Source organism: Xiphophorus couchianus, chromosome 10 (genome assembly GCF_001444195.1).
Source record: "Xiphophorus couchianus chromosome 10, X_couchianus-1.0, whole genome shotgun sequence".
NCBI classification, from domain to species: domain Eukaryota; kingdom Metazoa; phylum Chordata; class Actinopteri; order Cyprinodontiformes; family Poeciliidae; genus Xiphophorus; species Xiphophorus couchianus.
The window spans coordinates 8003512-8027703 of NC_040237.1; the positions used below are offsets into that span (position 1 = coordinate 8003512).

The following is a 24192-nucleotide window of genomic DNA, read 5'->3' on the forward strand; positions in this document are numbered from 1 at the left end:
TTGCACTACTACTATACTTGGGTTTAGGGAAGTCATGATGAATGTACTCATTTTACAATTAAATAATGCTACATTTATTGTACTACAACACAAGCTTTGGGTGGAAAAGGGCTGTCGTTTTCTACTACTACTGTCCTCTGGGTTTAGGATATAACGATCCATATAATAATTGTTATTTTCTGCATTGTGGGTCTCATACATTTTAACCCTTATAGTAGAAATAATATGTATTGTACAACCAATTGATATTAAATTTTCATGTGTAATTATTAAAGTATTTTTAACTGAATTTTATGAAATGTAATTTACTATACTGCCATTCTACAGCTCATGTCATATGCTTAAATCCTCTCAACAAGGACAAGAAAGTGACAGTTACTTGATGCTTTAAAATAAGACCTGGTTGCACAAGTTTTATTCATGTTTTATTTTTACTGTGTTATGGTCAGATGGAAAAAAGATTGAGTTATTTGGAAGCGACAAAAAGTATACTTGAAAGTGGTAAGGTGAGGCTTTGAAAACCCCCATTGCATAAATGGGATGAAATGAGAAATAAAGAGTGTTGAGTGAAAGCAACACCTTTCAGTCTAGTCATTTTATAAAAGATGAGCTATTTTCTTGAAATGTTTGTATTCCCACATGCTCTTGTAGTACCTCATTATTAAATCTACTGTTCTTTTATTGATTTGTTCATTTAATTAAAGAAAGTTTGGCCCTGTACTTGTTAGTTGAATTTCTCTTTTATTTGAAATGAATACAGCAAGCCATTTGACTTATGTATTATTTATTTGCAGCTTTAAGGGAACAAAAGTTTTTATGTATAAATGCTCAAAAAACAAGAGTCAGACAGCAACAAATTTGTCAATTTAGTTTTAAAATTATATTTTTACCCAACCTAAGTCTGCCACTACTTAAAATCAGAGACACACTCTACAAAAATCTGTCCGTGAAACAATGTAAAATATCTGTCTGATCATAAGGCAGACATGTTTGGCATTTTGGACCATGTTAAAAGCTCAAGTAATGATTACATTTTTATATATTTTAGAGTTTACAAATGTACCAGCCTGTTTTGCACCTGAGTACTATCAGTAACAAATATAGTAGAAATTCACATATTAACATACTGATATATTAAAAATTATTTTAAAAGTGCTTTTAAAAACAACTTGGCTCCGACTTTTAACGGATCAGTGTTGTTGATAGGATTATCAGATCACTGGGTGCTCAGGTAATTAGGTTAGTGTTCCTGAACACTCCACACAAACACTGCACGCTAACACTTTTTAAGCCTCATCGCTTGTCAGCACAAAATTTAGACAGAATAGCCAATTGTTTCACAAAATATTACTTGGAGAGAAAAGATTTGAACACCTACAGGGACTTTTTTCTCTCCATTGTCAGCTACTGTGACAGTACTGAAATGAACAGGATTAAATTTTAACCCGTTGGTTCCCAAATCTTTGTGTTTCTGACCTAAAATAACAAGTGGCAGCGACTCATGACCCACACTGATTGTTGCGTTTACAAGCTTTTTTGCTATGTTAACTAGAGAGAGACGCAATGTTAAAAACGTATTTTCAACAGCAAATATACTGGGCTGCTGTAAGTGATTTCATCCACTTTTAAGTGATGATTTAATCTGTTTTAACATTTAAAAATATGCTTCACCATTATTGTTTGTTATTGAATTTATTTTTTTCAGAGGATATCAGCACCCCACATTTGATTTTGAGGAAGCACTGTTCAAACCAGTATTACTACTGCATTTAATAAGTTAGATTATCACATTAATTTATTTTAGAAATTCAGTTCAAAAAGTGAAACTTACATCTTATACAGATTTCTAAACTCAAATGAGTGCATTATTATAATCTGAAAGTCACTGCAGTAATTTATTTGGTATGACATTAAGACAACTTTAAACCGTAAGAACGAAATGATGGAATATTTTCTGCTTTTAAACATGGAAACTTTTAAATATCATAAATCTACATACACTAATAGCAGTGACCAATGCCGACTGTAAAGAAACAAACTAAAATTTGACCTTTTTTTTTAAACAAGTAGATAAAGGATCACATGGGTTTTAGAGTAATAAGAAGTACAAATAACATGCAAGAAACTTTATTTTAAAGATTAAATGTTTACATAAATTACATTTAAGTGCATCACCCAAAACTGAGTGGATCTATGACAATAATCAGGTGGGCTTTTTAATAGCACTTAATTTAATTGAACATGTGAACTTGGAGAACATCTTAAAACATTCAATTTTAAGGGTCCCAGGTGGTTTTTCTGTCTGCTTCTGGAATAACAGTCCAGTTTGGGGACGGCGTCCCAGCAGCCAGCCAGTTGAAGTCGTCCACCTGGCTCCAGTTGTTTCTGTCCTGGTCCAGGCCAGATGCAGTAAAATCCTGGTCCAGGGTGGGATAAGACCAGCAGAACGGGGCAAAGCTCACCCCTCGGCAGTCCTCGATGATGGCCCGGCTGGTGACGTGCAGGTACACCTGGGTGTCGGTGGTGTTGTGGGTCCTCAGCTGCTGGCAGGCGAAGCCTAGGACACTGTTGCTACAGTGATCCACGAACACAGAGGTAGCTACAGGTCCACAGAGAACCTCACAGGCTGTGATGTGTTTCAGGTGCAGGGTGCTGGGAGAACCATACAGACGAACCTTGCAGTTGGTCAGGTGAGTCAGCAGCACATCTCTGCTTTGGATCTCCTCTGATGTCTTTGTTAGAGACTCGTTGCTGATGTTGGAGAAGCCAGTCTGCTCTGAGATTGTGGCTTCATCCACTTTAGTGACACCTGAACTCACAGTCTCAGATGAAGGAGGAGGAGGAGAATCAGAGACCTTCTCCGCAGCTTTGGTTCTCGATCTAAATGTGAACTTTTTCTTGGGCAGGGCCTCCTCTCTGGTCTCATTCAGAGATGCCTGGAGCTTCTGCAGAGCGCCCTGAGCTACTCTTATTTGGTACTGGCTCAGAAATATCATGCTGTCGTTCAGAAATTTCTGTAGCTGCGTCATCTTGGCCGTGGCCTCTTCCAGTTTCTGGGTCACAGTGGATGGGTCAGCTCCAGAACAGTCGGAAAGAAGCTCCTGGATACCCGCCCGCTCCGCGTTAAAACTGCTCACAAAATACTCACTCTTCTCCTCAGCCACCGATTGGCTCTGTCTCGCCTCTTTTCTTCGTTCAACGTCTTCTGCCAACACCTGCTGACGTTTCTCGATTCGCTCATGTAGTTTGGCGGCTGCATTTCTGCCATAAAACCCATTTTCTTCACTTGTTTCCAGAGTGGCGTCCATGTTGATACGGTTACGATGTGATGTCACAACCACTACAAACCCAGCAAAATTCCACACTGCCACCTGCTGGTATGGAGACCCAACAGAAAAGCTTTTAAAACTACAACCCTGTAAATGATGTAATTCAGGTGTATCTTGTGATTAGTATGACCGGCAAGAAAAAAAACATTCAGGATTTTTAATGCAGAAATGTTATGTTATGGCCTCCATAATCATGGGAAAGACCACTGACTTAACAGTTGTCAAACGGACAGACATTGACAGGGTAAGTCACAAAAGGTACACGTTAAAAAATCTGGTTATTCACTTAGAGCTGTGACCACGTTAATGAAAAGTTGACAGGAAGGAAAAAGTGACACAAGCAACAAGGATCATTGACCAGGGCAAATTTATGGGTCGCCCGAAGGCTATCATAATTTAACCAAAAGAGTATCAGTTACCATAAATATACATTTTTAAATTGTATTAAACCCAATTAATTCATAACTGTTTTAACTTTTCTCTGCGCTTTAGTTTAATTTTTGAAACAACACAATAGTCAGAGCTTGGTGAGCTGCCAATTGACAGTGATATATCAAGTACATATCACTCCTGATACCCCTTCTGATAAGTAACTCTTGAAACTGAGACGTCATCTGAAGCATCTTATCTGCATCTAAAGATTAAAAAAGCTGTTGCTGAGAATGTTTTTGTAAAATAATGATGAAATTTGTTAAAATGAGTAAATAAAGAGATTGCTTAAAAACACTGTAAACTTAGCTTCATATATTATGCTGACAACACCCCTGTGTGATGTCGCCTCAGTTAGGTCATGTGACTTAATTTTGTGTTTTCAGGCCAATGTACTGACACCCTTAGCTTTACTATGTAATTTCAGGGCAAGAATTAAATTACCTCTTGTCAGAATTTACCAGAGTTCAATGCACCATAAATATTGCCTGAAAATGTTTCTAAAGTTATAAAACTTGTTGTATGTTACAGAAAATGATATAAATAGAGAGAGAAAGAGAGAAAACGAGAGAGAGGAAGAGTCATTTTAATATTGTTGTAATATTGCCAGGATGTTAGAGAAGCTATTTCACATTAGTTCTGATTTGTTCTTTTTATAGACTTCTTTGTTTGAAAGATTGCGTTGACATGATCACCATTCTCTTTGGTTTGGATGATGTGCAGCTAGAATTTTTACTGTCACTATTTTAATTTTTGACAGTTGTTATGACGTGTAACCTTGGGAACAAGGTATTACTTTTTCATCTGGGAGCAACTGATTAGTATCTCAAAAGCTCAAATACCTGAACTATAACCCAAATCCCAGAGGGGTTGAAAAGAAGGCTTCATGGAGGCAGAGAAGGATCAAAGAGCAGATATAGAAAGAGGAAGTTCAAACCTTCACTTCCATAATGGGTAAGGATCATATCATATCCCTGACCTCAACAGTTATGTACCCGGCTTTCTAACTATATGGTCAGACATAAATTTAAAGAAGAAAAGCAAAAGCAGATACAATGGATTAGCAGTGCTGTTGAGCTGAGCTGTTGCTGTCATACAGCAGCATATTTCAGTCATATGCTTCTTGATATTCGTTGCAACACTGACTGCTACTAGAGAACCCTTCCGTGACTCTTTGAAGATACTTGGACTATATAAGTTATAACAATATTTAATTTCCCTTTGAGATAAATATAGTACTTTCTAACTGCATTGAATATGCAATTTTTTACATCTTCAGCAATTTTATAATCTTATAGTTGGACACAATAACCCTTTGTTTGTGTGTGCGTGTGTGTTTTTCAACCAAATAGCCTAAATAATGGGAGATATTAAATGAAAATAAAACTTTAAATTTGACCTGGTTTTGCTGAAGCTGGATCACATGTTCATACCTGAGAAACGTCAAGGTGTGGTAAACACAGGACCGCCCTCTACTGTTGGTCATGATAAACTATATGTATTTTATTCAGTGGCGTATGAAAAGATATTATATGATATATAAAATGCAACTTGATGCAACATTACTTTTTATAAATAAATTATCAGTGTTTGTATATTTCCCGTAGAAATATGTGGGGTCGTTTGGTGTCGTTGAGCTCCGCTGATTTCGCTGCATGCATTACCCCAGCGACCCGTGCGGCGATGGCGAGGAAACCCCGTTGACAAGACACTGCTTTTTCATGACGGTGAGTTCCCCTTTGAGTGTATTATAATTTTGTGATAAAAATTTCAAGGAAAAAACACACACAGGCTCCTTCCTCCCTTCCTTCAGGGAGGGAAGAGAGTTTGAGCGGAGAGAAAAATCTATCCGAGACAGAACAGGGACAGTGAGAAAAATATATGAGTGGGAGAGGGAGAAGAAGGAGGAGGAGGAGAAGGAGGGGGGAGCAAATTAAAAGTTGCCAAATGGAGATATTGGGTTTCAAGAGGAGTGAGACAGGAGTAAAGGGTTTGCCTCTTTTCAGTCGTCTTTATGTTATGCTAATCGGGATAAATATTTATGGCTCGACGCGGTTTAGTCCTTTAGCCTTTCCAGCGGATTCCAGCTGACGGTTTCAAAACAGGCGTCGACGACATTGTGGCTAGCTAACCTGACAGCAAGAACAGGCCGAGGGTTGAAGCTGAAAATGCGGCGTCCGCGACTGAAGAGCGACCCAACCGGGGGGGTGAAACCTGCTCTAACGCCCGAAAATAAACCTCTCCGCTCGGCACAAAAGTGACGGTGTTGTGTTTTTTTTTTTTTTACCCCCCGTGCTGGCGGGTGAGCCAAGCATCGAGGGCAAATGAAGGCTTCCCCTTCCAGGAGCAGGGAAAGAAAATGCGTCAGAGACGAACGGGCGTTTTGTCCTGCTTCAATGCGATTATCTTTTTCTCGATTCGGTTTATTTTGGGGGGAGATTTAAACCTACAAACTCAACTGCTCAGCAACCGCTTTATTTAAAAACACCAGCGTTTAAACAACAGCCAAAGGAGCTCGGACTCAAAGCTGTTTTTTTTTTTCTTCTTCTGCGGGGTTACCTACATGCTAGGACGGATTTTCGGAAATAATCAGCACTAGACTACAACAAAACGTTACAAAGTCCGCATAGGAATGCTCGTAGTTGTTAACGTTTCATTTCAAAACCGGTTCCAACACCTGAATCAAAAAGATTTAGTTAAGTGTGGCAACAAAAATTGTTGTTTTTTTAACTGGAAATTGACTTCCGACCTCATCTTGTTTTTATGACCCTAGCTTAATTTAGGTTAAACATAAGAGCAGAGACAGCCGTTAACCTTGTAATTTGCTATAAGTATAAAATATTACCGTTTTTTCTCACTAGCTTACCATATTTAAATCTAGTAAATTAATAATATCTAATGTATAGCCCTTTAAGTGTTTGATTTCCGTTTCTATGCTATAATCGTCGCCATTTAGCAACAAAATAATCGAAGTTGTCTAGAGGGATAAAAGCTTAACTTTGGCGTGCCTTTTTTTCTTGTATTCACTCACAATTCTTAGTTTTTGGTACAGTTTCCCACTCGGTCTTTGTTCACCCAGAATCAAAGATGGTGGCTGAGCATGGTGCGGCTACAAAGACAGCCCCATGGTGTGGTGCAGCCATTTTGTAGTGCTGCAGTTGCTTCCACACATGCCCACGCAATGACCAAACTCTTACAATAACTGATCAGAATAAAGTCTTTCACTGCATTTTCCACAGTGCTACAGGGGGTTTGTTTTCCTGACACTCTTTTACAGAGTTCTTTTACAGAGTATTATTCAAATACTCCAAATATTACAGCACACCAATTCTGGCTGATACATAAAGCCATTCAGCTGGACATTGAAATACAAATCTCTATATAATGTGTATATTATATAAGCCAGCATTTGCATCTGAATGTAAATTTTTACACTGCAAGCACAAGTTATAATCAGTGAAGGGCAGCAGAGAAGAGTAATGGGAGGGAGTTTGTGTGTCAAAAGCATTTGTAGGAGTGGTGAAAGCCTTCCTGTTATTCACTTGTGTACTGAATGACAAATGTCCCCTTCCACTGCCTTATTTCACCCTCTAAATGTGTGTTACAGGTTACCATACTCACTATTTGCAATAGCCCTGGCCAACGACCTTGCAAATTTACTAAAAACAGTTTTTCACCCTGCAGCCCAGCCTGTTACAAGAGAATAAGGCTGTTACATGACTGAATCCATGCTTCCTGCTGGACATCTTGTGAGTTACATGCCCCTACTATCATCATCACACTGTACACATCAGCACATCACATCAGCATGACTGTTATATTTACTCTGGGCTTTTAAAGGTTTATTGTGACCATTCTTTCATGGTGGAATGTTCCTACAACAAATGGCTACTATGAAAACAGGTTATTACTTGTCCAAACTGAGTCAAAATGATACATACATATACCAATATGTACATACGTTATTTAGCCTGAATTCTTTTTGAGTGGTCCTAATGGTTCTAGAATGTATTTTAATGTGGCAAAGCCTCAGTATGGCACTCATTAGATTAAGCAATGTTTAAAACCCCATAACTGCCACTCTCAAAACCCTTAAACACAAGTCAATAATTGGTCTAGGAGGACACCAATGTCATCATGACAGTTAAAGGGTTAATTCAATGGTAAGGTTCAAGAAACTCAGTGACGACCCAGAAAAGAGAGCTGTAGATTTATATGGATTCAGAAAATCTTGCTTTTTAAGGAAATTTGCATTTTTTTCTTTTAAAAAAATGCAGATTTTATGACTATCAGTTCAAATAGTTGTACAAAATAGTATTTTGATTACCATGTTCTGGAAGAAGGCCCACATTTTTTACTAAGAAATCACCAAGGCTGAAGCCTAGATAGAAGTGGAATCTTCTTAAACACCAGTGTTACCGTCCACGGTGAAAAGAGAAACGCAGATTGACAGGTAGGGAAGCCCCTGTTTCCAAAATCAACACTTTGAAGTTTGACTGAAATTTACAGCTACCTATATGCACAACCAAAGCGTTTTCTGGAGAGAAGTTATATTGTCAGACAATATAAAGAATAACTTATGTGAACACAATGACGGGACAAGATGTTTGATCAAGTCAAGATGAGTCTTTCTAACCTTGGGCTGTTGTGGTAATATCATGCAGTTGGTGTTTTGCTTCCAGTGGTACTGGTGCTTTACTCAAAGCTGATGAACAAAGCTCCGTAGTTCGTCAGTGTCCTCTAAAATTAACATTTAGGTAGGTCAAACTTTATACAGTTTTGTTTCATCAGGACTAAAATGCTAAACACATCAAATCTTATTTACAAAGGGATATTTCAGGTTATCAATAAGCTATGACAGTCTCTACCAAAACTTCCATCAGTCTTATCAAAAGAGCGCAACAATGTACTAAATTACAATCGCCATGCCAATGCAAATTTTATGTGCAATATTGCAGCCACAAAAGACTGTTTAAATACAATGTTTGATATTATATCACTTCTCAAGTGCTCTGCTTTGACACCCTAAATACCTAATTGGACAGTGTTTCACTTCCTCTACACCATATCTGGACTTGAGGAACTGAGATAGTAAAGTTGAGTAATAGAGATTAATTCCAACATTGAAATTTAAAATGTTCATAATGTTCATTTCTATTTAACCAGGACACAATTTAAATTAACTCTGTTAGTTCTGCCAAGAAGAGTGGTTTCATATCTGGGAGAACATTTATTTCTACCTAAGTATAAAACAACCATAATTCAAACACGCTTGTTATTTTATAGATGCATGTGTTGGAGGTGCAACTTGCTAAGGAACATTTAAACAAATAATATTGAGATTGTGTGTACATCTATGCCTGTTTGCATATTTTGTATACTGTGTGAATTAAAGAAACTCCAGTAATTCAAGGTGGTGCACGTAATTTTGGCTCATACATCATTGCAGTTGTTAATTTTGTAATCATTTCACCTTGAAAAATGAATGATCCACATAAAAAGTCAAAAGCCACAAATGATCATGTCATTCAACTCTGTGATTAGGTTATGCAAACCCTCAGAGGAATGAGAAGTGACTAGTATGTGACAGATCTTCCAGTATACACATACCGACATAAAAAAGTCCTCACGTTTTTACTCAATACCATTTCAGGTGTCATGGATGATGACGACGATCGCCGTCTTCTGGATATTTTAGGGTAAAAGAAACACCTGTTTTTCCTTCCTAAAGTGATGCAAAATCAGTGCACAAAATGTTTACACTAAAGTTTATAAAGTTAATATTGCTCTCTTAAATTAATGTAGTTAACCTAAAGCCCTAACAAGATTTTGAAAAAAAAAAGTTTTCAGCAATCATTATGTGATTCACAAATGTAAACAATTTAATTTTGCCTGTTGTAAGTTTCCCTTCTTCACCATTTTCAGAGATGTGGAAGCATTGAACGATTATCTTCACGGCAGTAATAGCAAGTCTGTAAGTGGCATTTGCAACTATTTACATATTTTTTAAAAATCAGCAGATTGGTAATTTAAGCGTTGTTGTTTTTTTCAATAGATTGGAGAAGATGACGTGGCAAATGCAGCTTATGGGTCAGATGGATCTTTTTTCGCTAACGAGACAGTGAGTATATATTTGCACCTATGTAAAATACAATCATAATTCAAACAAGAATTATAAAAGTGGTTGCAGTTGAAAGAATAAATTTTGTGGCCTTACATTGCAATTAATTATCAGGTTTTAACTATGTGCTTGAAAATTCTCTTGCACCATATATACAAGCCATGATTTAGCTTCATTGATGACCTTTATTGATGACAAATCTTCAAATACCAATTTTCTTTCTAGTTCAGGATTGTCTTGTACAAGACAAATATTTTTAACAGATAGTTCAGGAATAAATAAAAGGTCTTTAAAGTTAAATATACAATAATACCAACACTTTTAATGTTTCCTTCAGACTGGCTGCAACACTGGCCTCAAGGATGGCTCTTCTTCAATGGGTGAATTTGTGGAGGATCCAGCTGGAGGAGGCCTCCACCTCTCTAGTAGCCTCTCTTGTATTGAGGATGAACTGGGGACTGGGAGCTCCCCTGAAGGGGTGGACCTTGGTGCAGAGGATCAGCCGTTTGACATTCTCCAGAAGTCTCTATTGGAAGCCGACATTACGGAGCAGACTTTGGCCCAGGAGGCCATGTTGGACTGCCAGCCAGCTCCAAATCTCGTGCAAGCTCCAGTTCCCTTCTCCTCCCAGCTGGTCTCTGGGGGTTATGGAGGAGGAGTGGGTGTGGTAACCACTGCGACAGCTGCATTCCCAGCTGGCCAGGTACTGCAAGGAGTACCTCCACTGGCCAATGGCTCTACCCAGCATATCCAGGTCTTGGGCTCGTTTGGGGCAAGTGGAGGTGTAATGACTCTGAGCAGCTTGGAAAGAACTCCTCAGATTGTTCTAAGGCCAGGAGTGCCTGTTGCTCCAGCAGTGACTGCAGCAGGGGCGCAGGTCTTTGCCCCAACCCAAGGGCAGGTGGGCTTACCTTTCAAAAACATCCCCCTTCAAAACATCATCATTCAGAGAGGACCTGGAGGGACCCAGGCTATCGTTAGACCAATCCAGCCTAAACCCTCTCAAGCTGCGTCTCAGACTGTCTTCAGCCTTGGTCTTCAGCCCACTCCCTCTACCCTGAGTAATGTTGTGAACGCTAACACTGTTACTCCTGGAGGACAGTATACAGCTAATGGTTCAGTAGTTGTGCAACCACAAATGGACCAGCAACAAATGCAGGCCCAGACAAATATATCACAAGGACAATTCTTACTACCCAACTCCTTGACGCTTACTCCGTCCAACGCCATCCACAATGGCTCTGCCAATCCCAGCTCAAGCACCCTAATTGCCAACCAACCCACAGTGCAGATTGCACCAGGGCAGAACTTCTCTGCACCAGGAAGTCAGCTAATCCTAAATCAGGGAGTAGTAAGTGGGACTCAGGTTGTAGGGACCGTAACTCAGACGTGGACGGGAGTTTCCTGTGCAAGTTCCACACCCGTACAAACATCCTGCGCTCCTGGGCGTCTGACGCTGGTCGGTTCGATAGGAGGTCAAGGCCAGGCATCCTCTTGCCCAGTGCAGCGCCTTCTAGTGACTCAAACCCAGAACTGCACTTCTCTGTCTCCTTTACCCAGCAATGTGACACAGGAACAAAAAGATTTTAGACAGGTACAGTTGTCAAATATCAGTTATTTTCTCTTTGTTTTTAACTCTTATTTGATGAACCCGACTTTTCTCTGCAGAATTCCTTATCAGCTGCATTCAAACAGGCGCAGGCCAGCAACATCCATGGTAATTACAACTATCTGCGTTATGGCGTTATTTTTTTAATACATTTTGAAGTTATATCTGTTAAAATTTGAACTCATTTCTTTATTTGTCTATCTTAGCCCTGAAAACCATAACACAAGATTTAACGCTAAACTCTGAGGTATGTTCAATAGTGATTTTATATAAATGTCTTTAATCTTAATTTGGAGATGATGTAACAACACATGCATGATTTTTTTTTTTGTCTTCATAGAAAAGGCTAACAAGGACAGAACAGTGAGTTTTCACACGCTGTGATATGCAGGTTTTATTAAGAGTTCAGTGGTTAGTTGGTGTCTGAAGTTTGTATTTTTTCCCAAATTCAAAAGGGTTCTTCATCAGCTGAGGAGGGATCATGCTGGAGTTCAGAACCCAAATCGACGAAAGTTCACATCAGTTGAAGACGCGTTGCAAAGACTACTCCCTTATCATGTGTTCCAGGGCGCTCCGCCATGCCAGAACGAGTTCTCACAAGGTAAAGTTGTTAAAAAAACAGATTTCACTTCATGTCGGCAAGGAAGAGCGAGACTAGCTCTGAACTATGTGCTTGAAAATTCCCAGTGGATGACGAGTTCGAGGACGTTGCGACGCAGGTGGTGACAAAGACCCAGACCATGGTCAATAAATACAGACGACTGCTGATGGTGGAGGCTGAAGTAAGAACATGCGCAAATTTGTTATTGAGCTGGATTTAAGACAAATAAAAGCTGAGCACAGGCATTATTTAGTTGTGTGTTTTTATTGAACTTAATTGAATTGATATTATTGTTTGTGAAGTATCAAAGATTTTTTGGGATTTTGTGTCCCTCTGATTTTCTGCACACCTTATTATTGTGCTTCCTTGGACATTGGTTATATTTACAGAACTGATGAATTTAGAGGTCAATTGAGGTCTTTTAGCTTAGCTTTGGATTTTTTCCAAATCAAATTCAGTTTCTAAAACTCATTTGGCCTCTTTTGTTTGCAGCGTTCCAGCCCTTCATCAGAAATGGTGATGATCGACAGGACCTTCAACCAAGAGGAGCGCAGCAACCTGACACAGGACAAACGCATGGTGCTAGTGGATCCAGGTAGACACTTAAAAACCAGAAAATGTAGTATGGTCATTTCAAGATTAAATGGAACATTTTTGAAATCAGTTGTGATTAGAGTTGAGGGTTAAGCAGTTAATGTGTTTTACGTACAGCAGATAAATCTCTTTGGGTCTTCATTTTGTGCAAATCCAGATTAATTGTTCTGGGATGCTGAAGCTGACAACTGAGACAAAAATGACTCCTAAGTACTTCCAGTGTAAAAAAGTCATAATGTCATATGTAAACGCTGTTTTATGAGCCTTTACAATACATACCCAGAAGTTCATTTCTTTTTTTAATAATTGTACTAGTCTATTAAAAAAATTACAGGATTACAAAAGGTAGGCTATTATTTCCTGGTTAGTGAACATCCAGATCACTTGGGATCAATAAGAGTGAGGCTAGAAGGTGAACAGTAGTGAACAACTTGGATCAACATAAGAAGCAAGTTTTAAAGTGACTTGTCAGCTTTAGTGAACCTTATTCTGAGCAAGTAACTATTCTGAGCAGATTCCTTCATGGATTCTGAAGCATTTCCATGTAGATCAGATTAACTTTTCTCTTAAGGATTAAAGCTCAGATGGCGTAAAGGGTTATGAGGATCAGACAGAAGACCTCTTATCTCCCTCTGTTCAACTTTTATTCCTCAGGGAAATGTTCAGTCAGGCTGGGTAAAAATGCATCTGACTCCACACCAAAGTTGGTCAAACATTGCTCTGCAAAGTGTTTATTAGAACCAAGCAATCACCTTGAAACTCCCTGATTTCCATTAATTCCAATTTTAAAACTTTCAGATTGCGACAGAATGCCTTAAAAATAATTGTATTCGTGTTGCTATTTTTTTTATTGTAATTTTTCAGTTGTAGAGGAAATGCATTGAAGTTTTAACATAAATAGATGTGAGATTTTTGAGACTGAACATGTTTTTATGGTGGAACAAGACTGCTTTTGTGTCGTTTCCCGTCAGACTAGTTGTTAGTTTCAGCCTCCAGCACCAACCAGGTAAATGAAGATGCCAAGAGTTTTAAAGTCGTTTTTTGTCTAACGAGATTTTTTTTTAAACATCTTGTAGGCCAAAAAAATGACTTAGGAAGGTGGCAATATTGCAAGCAGGATATTAACTGCTTACCTTTTAGCAGAACCACACTTGGAAAAACATCTGAATTTACCCCTTGTACTTTTCAAGAAAATGTTTCTATGTAACCCCCACTTTCGTCTGTTTTGTTCCAAGATGGCTTCCTTGAGGAATTCTGCTGTGGAATGAAATCCAAAGTTTTCCAAGAACCCCTTCCCTCTCCGTCGGAGAACACTTGTGATCAGTCAGAACAAGGCTCTGTGGAGCCAGAGCACAGAACAGACTTCCAGCCCGAGTTTGGAGACCCGGGAGGGGGCGGGGTTGCGGGAGCACTTCCCACAGACAGACTCCACCCGCCACACCTAGAAAACCAGAAGGTTTTGGAACTGAAGAGACCACAGCAGAGCTTTGCGTTGGGCAGCGCCGGCAACAGCCCTGACTCTGCCAACAGTTTCATGCAAGGTAAACACTCACCTTTTGCAGCAGCTGCAGGAGGACAGACTCACTCCCAGGTGTCGGCCCACCTCTCATCCGAGCCTCAGTACTCGCCCCAGCTCACCTCACCCCCTCACCCGGACACAGATTCTGCGTTAGAGGCGGCAGTCAACAGCATCCTCGAATGTTGAGACTGATTCTCCATATCATCCCTAATATGTATGATTTCTGTTTTGTTTGTAGGTACATGTGTATTTTATTTTATTTTTATTTTTTTTGTCAAACTCCAGTATGGAGAAAGGTTTACTCTAGTGACACGCAGCCATGTAGCATTTGTGTAGTTTGCGTTGGAAGGTTTTTGAGGCATTACGTCTGCGAAGCATCAAAGGTGTAGTCGGGCACTTAAAAAGATCCGGGAATGTGTGCAATGAAGCAGATTAACAGATGCAAAAAAAAAAAAAAAGAAGAAGAAAAAAATATTGTGTGTTGATTTAAAAATCTTTATTTGAAACGTTTGAATGCAGGAGCGTTCCTATCTTCACACATTTAACAGCTTGTGCCATTTAATTTTCCCCCAAACACATGGGCGGATGACGAGGAGGTGGCGGCTCTGTGCCTGACTCTAGGTTTTTATATAAAGAGTGTTTACAAAAAGAAGTTCTATTCATAAATAATTACTCCCCGTGTTCATAATTCCTTACAAGCTTGAGCACAGTGCTTCTGTGTTAAGTTTCTCTTTGAGATAACCTCAGTATAGAGACAGGTTGATGTAGAAATTTGCACTGAGCACACCATATTTTCAGGGTACAAACGTTAGACCCACATTGCTAACCAGCACTAAAGTGCATCTGTTAATTTAACTTAGCAATTAAACTGAAAAAGTAAAACCTATATATACATTCATTGCACATAAAGTGATATATTTTAAGTATTTATGTTATTTTGATGATTATGGTTTGCATCAAATAAAAACTCAGATGTCAGTTTCTCTGGTGGTTCTTGAAGCAGCGACTGCAGCCACTGTCCATTGTCTTCTCAAAGTTGCTGTGATTCCTTCACATTTTACTGTACTTTTTTTCTTCCACTAAACCTTTCATTAATATGCATGTATTCAGAACTTTTGACAGCCAGCTTCTTTAGAAATTAGTTTTTGTGACATGCCATTCTGAAGTCAGCAGTCTTCCCCATGACTGGGTTTTTATTGGTCTCATCTAAAATTCACACTCTCTAAGAAAGGGTTTCCATTAGCTGTATGTCAAAACAATCAAAATTATCTGAAATAAACACTTGAAATATATCACTTTGTGTGCAATGAATCTATGTATGTGTCAGTTTTTGAACTGAATGACTGAAATACACCCATTTTCCAGTGATATTCTGACTTATTGAGATGTACTTGTATGTGAACTTTAGGAGCAGAACCAAATTCCCTTTTGTTCCCCTGCTTTCAGCTGCCTCTAAGAAGAACCTCTGAATCACACTAAAAGAAATCCATCAAACTTGTCAACTGGTGTTACTGTACTCAGCTTTAGTTTTAAGTATATTTCTATCAAGCCTCTTCTGTACCTTAGTGGTTTTCAAATCCTGACTCAAACACAGTTCAAACCTTCCACTCAGACACTTTTTGTTAGCATTCAAAACAAGTGAAGATACATCCTCAGACTTCCTCAGTCTGAGGATGTGTTGATATATATATTTTTTCCTGTTCTGTTGTTGGTTGTTCTTTTATTAGTTGTTTATGTGTTCACCAGTTTAAAAGCCTGCCTTCTGGATGCAGTTATACATTGATCATATCTGCCTATGTTTTTTTCTTATGCTGTCAGGATGTTTGTGTGTTTTATCTGCATTTCCACACTGCGGTTTTCAGGTAGCTTGCCTCATTATTTGCTTCATGTTTTCACATTTCACTCGTTCACAAGCAGTTCTCCAATTTCCTCTACTTTCCCTCAGTAATACAACCAAAAATACATTTGGAAGCAGAATAGTCAGCTCTGGTCAGGTTGCCCCTTTGCCAGTTCATAGACACAAATCATCCTTACCTACTTCCTGTCTATAGCCATATTTTATTACAGTTTTTCTATTGATTGATTGATTCCAGTCAGCTTTTACAAAACATGAAAGATTATGACTCCTTATCCAATCAAAATTTCTTAAACTGACCTGATGGTAGATATTCTTTATTAGACCCGCATTACCATATTCCCAGCAGCTTAAAATCACTTAAAAACCCAGAGTAGAAGTTTCCTGCTTTATTCTGCACCCGAAACAAATGGCAAAGGTTAAAAATGACCAGAACCTGAGTGGTCTCCACCCCCCCGAGATCTAATCAATTTTGGATGAATAAAAACAAACCACAATTTTCTTTAAAGCTATATGTCCTGATTTTAAGTTGTTCTTGTATCATTTCAAATCTAAAACTCATGTTTAGTTGATGATTAATTTTTACTTTTTTTTTTAAATTACCTTTTTAAAAACAAACCTGCACTGAGACTGCTTTCACGACCAAAGGTTAATGATTCTGGACAGCACTGCTTTTGATCCCCCTGTTTTTACAAATACGCTTGCTGTCCTCCTGGAGCAGACTTAAAAGGCCTTTTCAGCAGGGTGATGGGGATTTTTATTTATTTTTTTTCTCCTTTTGAGTGCCAGTGACCATCGCAGCCTACTTGTATCTGCCTGAACCCTTGCGGACATCTTCTAACAGCAACCTCACGGAGAAAACTTTCGATTTGACAGCAGGAGAGATTTTGTGCCTCTACATCACATACGTCTATAGTAACGTTGTGCTTTGACAGAGCAGCAAACGCTGGTGAAACATCGATATCTGGATGCATGTCACGGGCTCTTGTGGGAACATACTGTGCTCTCTCTCTCTTCCTTCATTCCTTTACTGCAGTTTCTTGTTTGTTTTTTCATCTATTTCTTGCTGTTGGTTTATCTCACTTGATTTGTATTTGCTTTTGTACAAAAAAAAAGTTAAACATAAAATATTTATAATTTTGTATGGATAAAAAACAAACAAATTTTGTTTCATGAAAACAAGAAAACACAAGACTGAAAATTATTTTTTTTATTGTGTTGGCTGGGAGGCCAGACGTCAGGAAACGTAGTTATATATATATAAATATAAAAAAGGCTGTCATTGCCTCATTTGTAGCTAACGTGTGTTCACTACAGCGGCGAGGAGACTCAACAATAAATTCATTTTGAACACAACAAAAGCAGATCCAGTCTGACTGAGAAGCCTCTTCTGTTTCCCCCCCCCGCCATTGCTATTCTGTGAGAGTTTGCAGGCTGGTACTGATGGACTGAGCATGCATAATCACACCATGTGGCAAGGGAAGTGTTAAAAGCAAGAAAATGTATTTGACATTTAAATAGAATCTGTTCATGTACTACTGGGTCAGCATGTTTGGGGTATATGTTAGTCTTTATTGAGTCTAAATCTATTGGTTGCATTTCATCTGATCATGCATTTGCACAAAAGAGTGAGGAAAAACCCTGCCTCATGACACTTGAGCTGTTTGGTTTTAGTAACAACTCAACAGTGACATCTGGTGGAGAACAGTATGTTCCACAGGCACAATTGTCGAAAATAAATCGTTTCTGGACACTTTTCTTATTGACATGAGGCAGGATAATATTTACAATAGTCACACTTAGATAAAAAAAATAAATAAATAGATTCACATTTCAGGTTTTCTACATATTTACTGCTTAAAACTTTCACAGTTTTAAAATATCTTGTGATTTTGAAGCCATATCTATCAAAGTACCATAGCGTAGCAGTTAACATTAGTGGACTGTGAGCATAAAAAGTCCCACAAAATTTCAAGCACTCAACCGTCACAAAACTGCAGCTAGTTTTGTCACATGCTAATATTGTAAGTACAGAAGTCCTTCTGCTGGCCTACTAGAAAGTATGCATACTCCTTGATTTGTTCTCCCATTTGCTGAAATGTAATGGAAACACAGGTTGCTTTGATAGCCTTCAGGTTATGCTTATATTTTTCTTATTTTAGTATAAAGATAACAAGATCTTAAACTTGATTTCTTAACACAAGGAAGTATTTTGGAAATAAAGATTTCAAAATTATTTTCTTGGTTTACAATTATTTAAAAAACTGATACATCATTCTTATGTTTTTCCATAACAGTAAAATTACATAATTATTTCACATGGCAAAGTTTGAACAATTTAGATACGTTATTAATATATTTATTTCAAATGCTTCAGTGTCTTTAAAATGATTGGGTGAAACTTGATGTAACACAAGAACTAATTCACCCCGTTATCTCAAAAAGTGAACTGTCTCAATCACATCAAAATGACTTTTAAGAAAATTATTTTTAGATATTCAAATTGCTTTAGGAATTTTCCTTGGATTTATTACATATATTGTGTTTGTAAAAAAAAAATGTTTTCAAGTTTTGTACAGATTCCTTTCACTGTAGACTTTACAGGTATGCCAGGCCAGCTCATCGTTTTAAAGTGGTTTTATTTAACTTTCTCAGTTACATAAAATATTAATAAAAACATATCAAAAAAATGCCTTCATTGCCTTCAGCCAGAAAGTATAGATGGCAAATGTATTTGCTTTCTTTGCACTCCCTACTTCATTTAAGCTACATTCACAAGCAGCTGCCTTATGTTGTCTGATCAGTAGGAGTCTGTTGAACTAAAAGTAAATGCATATGTAGCTGAAATGAATAATCTCTTCTTACATCAGTCACAAGTTAAATATAAATCCAGTCAAATTCATAGTTGGCGAGACTCAGGTGTATACTTCCTGCTTTTCCCTACAGTCACGATTGTCTTAAATCCTTTGTTTCGCGTTAATGATATTTCCTCCAACGACTTAACTCTGAGGAGAAAAGAATATGGACGAATTAGCACATCTACATTTTATAAGAAGGCACTGATAGAAGACACTAATGATAGCACTCACTTATATGGGGGTAACTCCAGATGTAGCTGAGCACACAGTAACCTGCCAGCAGCATGCTCAGTCCACCGACGCTGCCTTTCTTTACATCAATGTACCGTCTGTAATACCACAACCAGCCTGAAAGGAACAAGCAAAAAGCTGATGGACACATTTTCCTCTATGGGATACTGAAATTTGTGAAAACTGATGTAAAAAAGCACGTTGTTTCCAACCTAATAGCAAGAAAAATAGATTTAAAAAAATTATAAATACAGACACGTCTAATGTCATTCTGTTGTGGAAATTAAATGCAATTATTCCATGAACAAACTGACTGTAATGCATTTGCTATTATATTTATAACCAATCATTTTATCATTTTTAGCCAAAGTTAGTTACAGTTGACCTAGAAAGTCCAAGGAGCCAGTTGTGGCTTCGGATAATAACAAAAAAATGGCTCCAAATAATATGCTGTTTTAATTTGCAAGGTGGTTTTACAGCATTCTGCATAAAGTGAAGTCAAATAAAAAAAATAACATTCTTCTAATCTGTGAGAAGATATGAAAGCTATCTACACGAAATTCCACAAACATTTTTCAAAACAAAAATATTTTGAGCAACAGGTTTAATTATTTTATTCGTGATGCAAATCGATGTGTATGGCCCTGACCTCTCTCCACCATTTTTACAACATCTCTGGGCCGACTGGGTGTTTTGCTGGCCAGCCAATCGGGCAGCTCCCTCAGTCTCACTTGGTCCAAACTTCGTTGTGTCAGCAATCCTGCGTTTCATAAAAAGAGGAAAACTAAATCTCCTTCACGACACTGGTTTGGAACAGCTTAGAGAGTTAAAAATTACAGATGCAATTGCACAGAAGGCACAATTGCTGATGTAGAGTTATCTAAAATCCAGTTTCTATGTTTCTATTGTTCAATGTTAGACCCTCAATAACGAGACCTGGCCTGCTTCCTGGAACACCAACCTTCAGTTGGCTTTTCAGCAACGTTTTTCTTCCCGGTGAGGAGCTGGAAATCTTCAGCCATCCCAGGCAAACTCTGTGTTTCAGCAGGATGGAGATGGTGGCCGGAGAGCAGGTGGGGGGATGCAAATACTGAGAGTAGTCCTCTGTGAGGGTCCACCTTCAGGCTCTCATTTAAGATGGAGGAACTTGTACCAAGCTGTACGTTTGCACATGCTGAAGCTGGCTGACGATCAGTATCTTGTTGAGTTGGTTTAGAGTTTTTCTGAAACAGTTGCAGCTCTTTCGGTTGTTTTCTATTGCCGAGCTGCTTATCTGACTGAGTTGTGGGTGTTGCCAAATAGTTTACAGGGTGTTTTTGGTTCACCGCTGAAAGCCGGACCAGACCGAGATCAGTGTCCAGCCTGATTTCGCTGTTCAGGCTGTCAGCTGCTGCGATGCGGCTCAGGATGGTCGGCTGGCTGGACAGCCGGTGGCTGGCAGCTCTGCCTAGTGTGGCTTTAACATCTTGCAGGGTAACTCTCATTTGGTGACCACTTCCTGGCTCCACAGACCTCTCAGTCCCCCAATCAGGGTGCTTGATATTATTTTTATTCACATTAGAGTCCAGGAAGTCAGCGGTATATTTGGTTGTCAAAAGAACATCCTTCACCTTTGGTTCTTTGTTGGCTTTAGTTTCTGCAAGCACTGAAGCAACACTGGTGTCTTTAAATGAGTCTGGAACTGCTTTGGTCTCTGTTTGGTTGCTGGTTCTACTCAGACTTAAATCTTTTGAGGCTGACCTGGCTCCCTTTAGAGTTTCCTTTGCAATATGTTCAGATTTTGCTGCTTCTATCAAAGCACGGAGACTCTTCTTCTTTGGCTTGGACAAAGTAGAGGATAGTGGAGAAGGTGGGGAGGTAGACGGGGCTGTTGTAATGATTTGATCACCCAGGGACTGTTTCTTCTTCTTCTTCAAGGTTGATGAGTTTGATGCAATACTTGATGATGAAGATAAGTCATCTGGTGTTGCTACGTGCACTGGTTTTAATGTTGCCACTGAACCTTTTTTGCTCCTCTCTGATGGTAGATACGTTGCCACGGAGGACATTTGCTCGCTCTTCTTTCCCTTTGAGGTTGTTTTGAAAACCGCTGCAGCCGGATGGGAAGCAGGTTTCTGAGTGGCTGCAACATCCTGTGTGGTTGAAGGTGCTTTAGAGCTCGCTGCTGCCTTGCAGTGTGGAAGGTGACTCTTCAACCTTTTGTAAGTTTTTCCACAGAATGGACAGACCTCTGTGGGCAGAATAAATGGCAGTGAGAGACGTTTGAGATGAGTGCAAAGTCAAAGTAACACACAGTCGCAGTGAGGTATGTATATTCACTCATCATGAGTGTGAATGTCATTAATTTGGACTGATCAAACTTTGAAACACAGGCTCAAATAGTATAATAATAATTTATAGCCTTCAACGAGCATTTGGTGTAATTTGGGTGGATATTTGACCATTTTAACAGCAGAAATGGCAGGTTTCCTGGTTATTGTTAACTTGTTTGATCCAATATTAGTTTCTATGTGGCTGGGATCCTTGTCCTGCCAAAACTCTCAGTTGTCAGTACTTTAAAGCTCAATATGAAGGCCCAAAATAAAGGCTACTTTTCCTATCTATTTTGTAAAATACCTTACGGTAATTAAGTCCAAATTATTATATGCATGTTCATATTTAGGAGAAATAAATTCTTTATTTTCATGAAATAGGCTTCCATATTCACTGTTCACAAATGCAAGGGGTATTCCAGTTCCTGATCAAATTTCAGACTGCACCTAAAATGCATTATCATCTCTGCAGGTGAACTTAATTTGAGCTTTTCTTAATGCACCTATTCAACCGTTTGTTGTTCAGCATTTAATTACATAACATGCTTTTCTGTGTCTCATCAATGAATCAACCACAATGTGTTCTGGGTCAATTTGGTTATTTGTATTTAAACAGTTCTCAGTGCTGTCAGCCAACAATTGATGAACCGTACCTGGCCATTGGAAGCCTTATTGGTGTAACTGGATGCTCTAGGAGAAAAACTGCCTACAGAACTTAGTGTCATAAAGTGTTATTCGTTGAGGCAAAGAAAGGCCCACAGGAGCGGAAGCCCTTGGCCACACCCATGCTGAAGATGCCAAACTGTGAGCAACTCCCTGTAGAACCAGATGAGGAATACAACTCGACACCAGGAACTGCTAAAGGAGGCAAGAAACACCCAAGTGTAACTTCAGACCTTCCCCAGGATGGTGTGGATGCTAGATGACCTGCAAGTAAACCTGCCCACAATGCCAGATAGAGGTACAGTATCTAAAATGGACCATCATGTATAATCACAAATTGCATAACAATGTGATAGAAAAATCACATCTTTGACAGCTGAGCTTTGACTGAACTATGAATATTTAAATTCACAAAAAGATGTGCGCAGGATTAGAAACCGGTGGGCTTCACTGCAGTTCTCTGATTCACACCAACAATGTTGGGGGTGTTGAGGAAAACGTTATGCATCAGCCATGCTATCGCTGAACAAGCCATGTGATTATTCAATGCAGAACTGGCCTGTACCTCGCTAATAGTACTCTGACAAGCCGCTACTACTTGAGTAATATCAGTACTTGTGCTTCTGAATGAGCAACACATTTCATATTCATGGACAACAACGCACCAGCATCATCAGGAAACATTTATATATCAAATACTGTGACCTGCAGTTTCTAAAGCCCTGAATCCTATGGCAACCTTGGAGAACAATTGTGCATAGGACTGTAATCTTGAACTCCAGAACCCCAGTGACCTGAGGGTAGCTCTTTAAAAAAAGTGGAAAACATTGAGATTCTTTGTTGTGCTTTATTGTTGATAATGTTAGTTTTAATGAGTAAATTCAGATTCTTCAAATTACCATTGTAAGATATGGCCAACTCTGATGACATACATTTAATATGCATTTCGACTCATAGGCAAATATCCCAAACTTTTTATGAGTAGTGTATGTTTCCCATGAATTGTAAATCAGACATGAAAGACAAGTTTTTAGCTCTTTTATCAAGTTAATGCAACATTTAAAGTTACACAAACAAAAACAATTTAAATGATATTAACCTATTTTATTTATTTCAAAGTGACAAACAGGGATGACCTTTTCGTTTCTCACTAGATCTCTTTAGATGACTAAAAATGTTTATGAAAAAGTTAATAGTTCATTCTGTAGATGTAGTTCAAAACTGACAGCTCTAAATATGTGGATTACATCAGTTTTTAAAGCACTTACCGGAGCTCATTTTAGGCGGTTTTATGCAGCATGCTCCCAAAATGAAGAGAGGGCCATCAGTTTCAGCGGAGCCACTTGTTGTAAAGCACCATCTGTCATAACATTAACTAGCAACAATGTAACGCTTAAACACGAGTGGCGTTTTTAAAGTTCTGGCTTCACAACATGTTGGGGAAAGACCTTTTTGGGTAGTACGTGTGAAGCCTGAGTGTAAATAAAAAACGATCAACGCAGATATTTGGTAGAAACTTTAAAGTCTTATAGTTCAACATTAAAATGGTCCTTAGAATCCAATATTAAATTAAAGAATTATATAACTGGTTAAACTCCTATATGAATTTATAAGTGTAGTACATTAAACTGCTTTGATCGCCGAGAGAAACGATACGTGAGCGCATTCCGCCATTTTGTGAGTGGCAAATTCTCGGACTAAAACAACAGGAGACCGTTACTCCTGAAGAATAAAACACAGAATTTCACTATGAACTAATTCCATTAAATAGTTTTAAATACAGAATTATGTGTTTATTTCAGTGCTATTTGTGGAGCTCGCTGGGCACAAATAGCAAAAATGAACATGCCATGTGGTTTCAACACAAATATTTCTGAAGTGGATGTGTCTTTTAGTATTAATGAATTATTTTGCAAACGATAAGGCTTATGATCATCATCATCCAATAAATATACATTTGTAACACAGTGGAGAAATGCAAGTGTCACGACAGCAACAGTGAAACTGTAGGAACATATTTACTGACAAGGTAAACAATTATCTCTTGAAAAACAAACTGCTTGATCAGTCA

The 24192-nt window shown here is 38.5% G+C and overlaps 3 protein-coding genes across 6 annotated transcripts; 1 reads left to right on the top strand and 2 right to left on the bottom strand.

Annotated features, from left to right (window-relative positions):
• Nucleotides 1–2111: 2111 nt before the first annotated feature.
• Nucleotides 2112–3371, bottom strand: tbcc (tubulin folding cofactor C). The gene has a single exon (XM_028030300.1). It carries the CDS (start codon nucleotides 3306–3308, stop codon nucleotides 2277–2279), a length of 1032 nt encoding a protein of 343 aa, XP_027886101.1. The 5' UTR covers nucleotides 3309–3371; the 3' UTR covers nucleotides 2112–2276.
• Nucleotides 3372–4563: 1192 nt separating this feature from the next.
• On the top strand, nucleotides 4564–17423 carry bicral (BICRA like chromatin remodeling complex associated protein). 4 transcript variants are annotated; one of them, XM_028029526.1, is made up of 14 exons: nucleotides 4564–4712; nucleotides 5366–5485; nucleotides 7366–7507; nucleotides 9412–9457; nucleotides 9684–9732; nucleotides 9814–9879; nucleotides 10217–11473; nucleotides 11548–11596; nucleotides 11695–11735; nucleotides 11829–11851; nucleotides 11944–12089; nucleotides 12176–12270; nucleotides 12582–12684; nucleotides 13919–17423. In XM_028029526.1, the coding sequence occupies exons 4-14, from the start codon at nucleotides 9417–9419 to the stop codon at nucleotides 14386–14388; spliced, it is 2340 nt and encodes a 779-aa protein (XP_027885327.1). In that variant the 5' UTR covers nucleotides 4564–4712; nucleotides 5366–5485; nucleotides 7366–7507; nucleotides 9412–9416; the 3' UTR covers nucleotides 14389–17423. The 4 variants fall into 4 exon arrangements, with proteins under 4 accessions (XP_027885327.1, XP_027885329.1, XP_027885328.1 ...); XM_028029528.1 differs by having other exon boundaries at nucleotides 7443–7507; XM_028029527.1 differs by lacking the exon at nucleotides 4564–4712 and having other exon boundaries at nucleotides 5349–5485.
• Nucleotides 16655–23580, bottom strand: si:dkey-21c1.4 (uncharacterized protein C17orf80 homolog). The gene is made up of 5 exons (XM_028029530.1): nucleotides 23390–23580; nucleotides 20108–21376; nucleotides 19796–19906; nucleotides 19147–19263; nucleotides 16655–19062 (listed from the first exon to the last, which is right to left on the bottom strand). The coding sequence occupies exons 1-5, from the start codon at nucleotides 23397–23399 to the stop codon at nucleotides 19034–19036; spliced, it is 1536 nt and encodes a 511-aa protein (XP_027885331.1). The 5' UTR covers nucleotides 23400–23580; the 3' UTR covers nucleotides 16655–19033.
• Nucleotides 23581–24192: the final 612 nt, after the last annotated feature.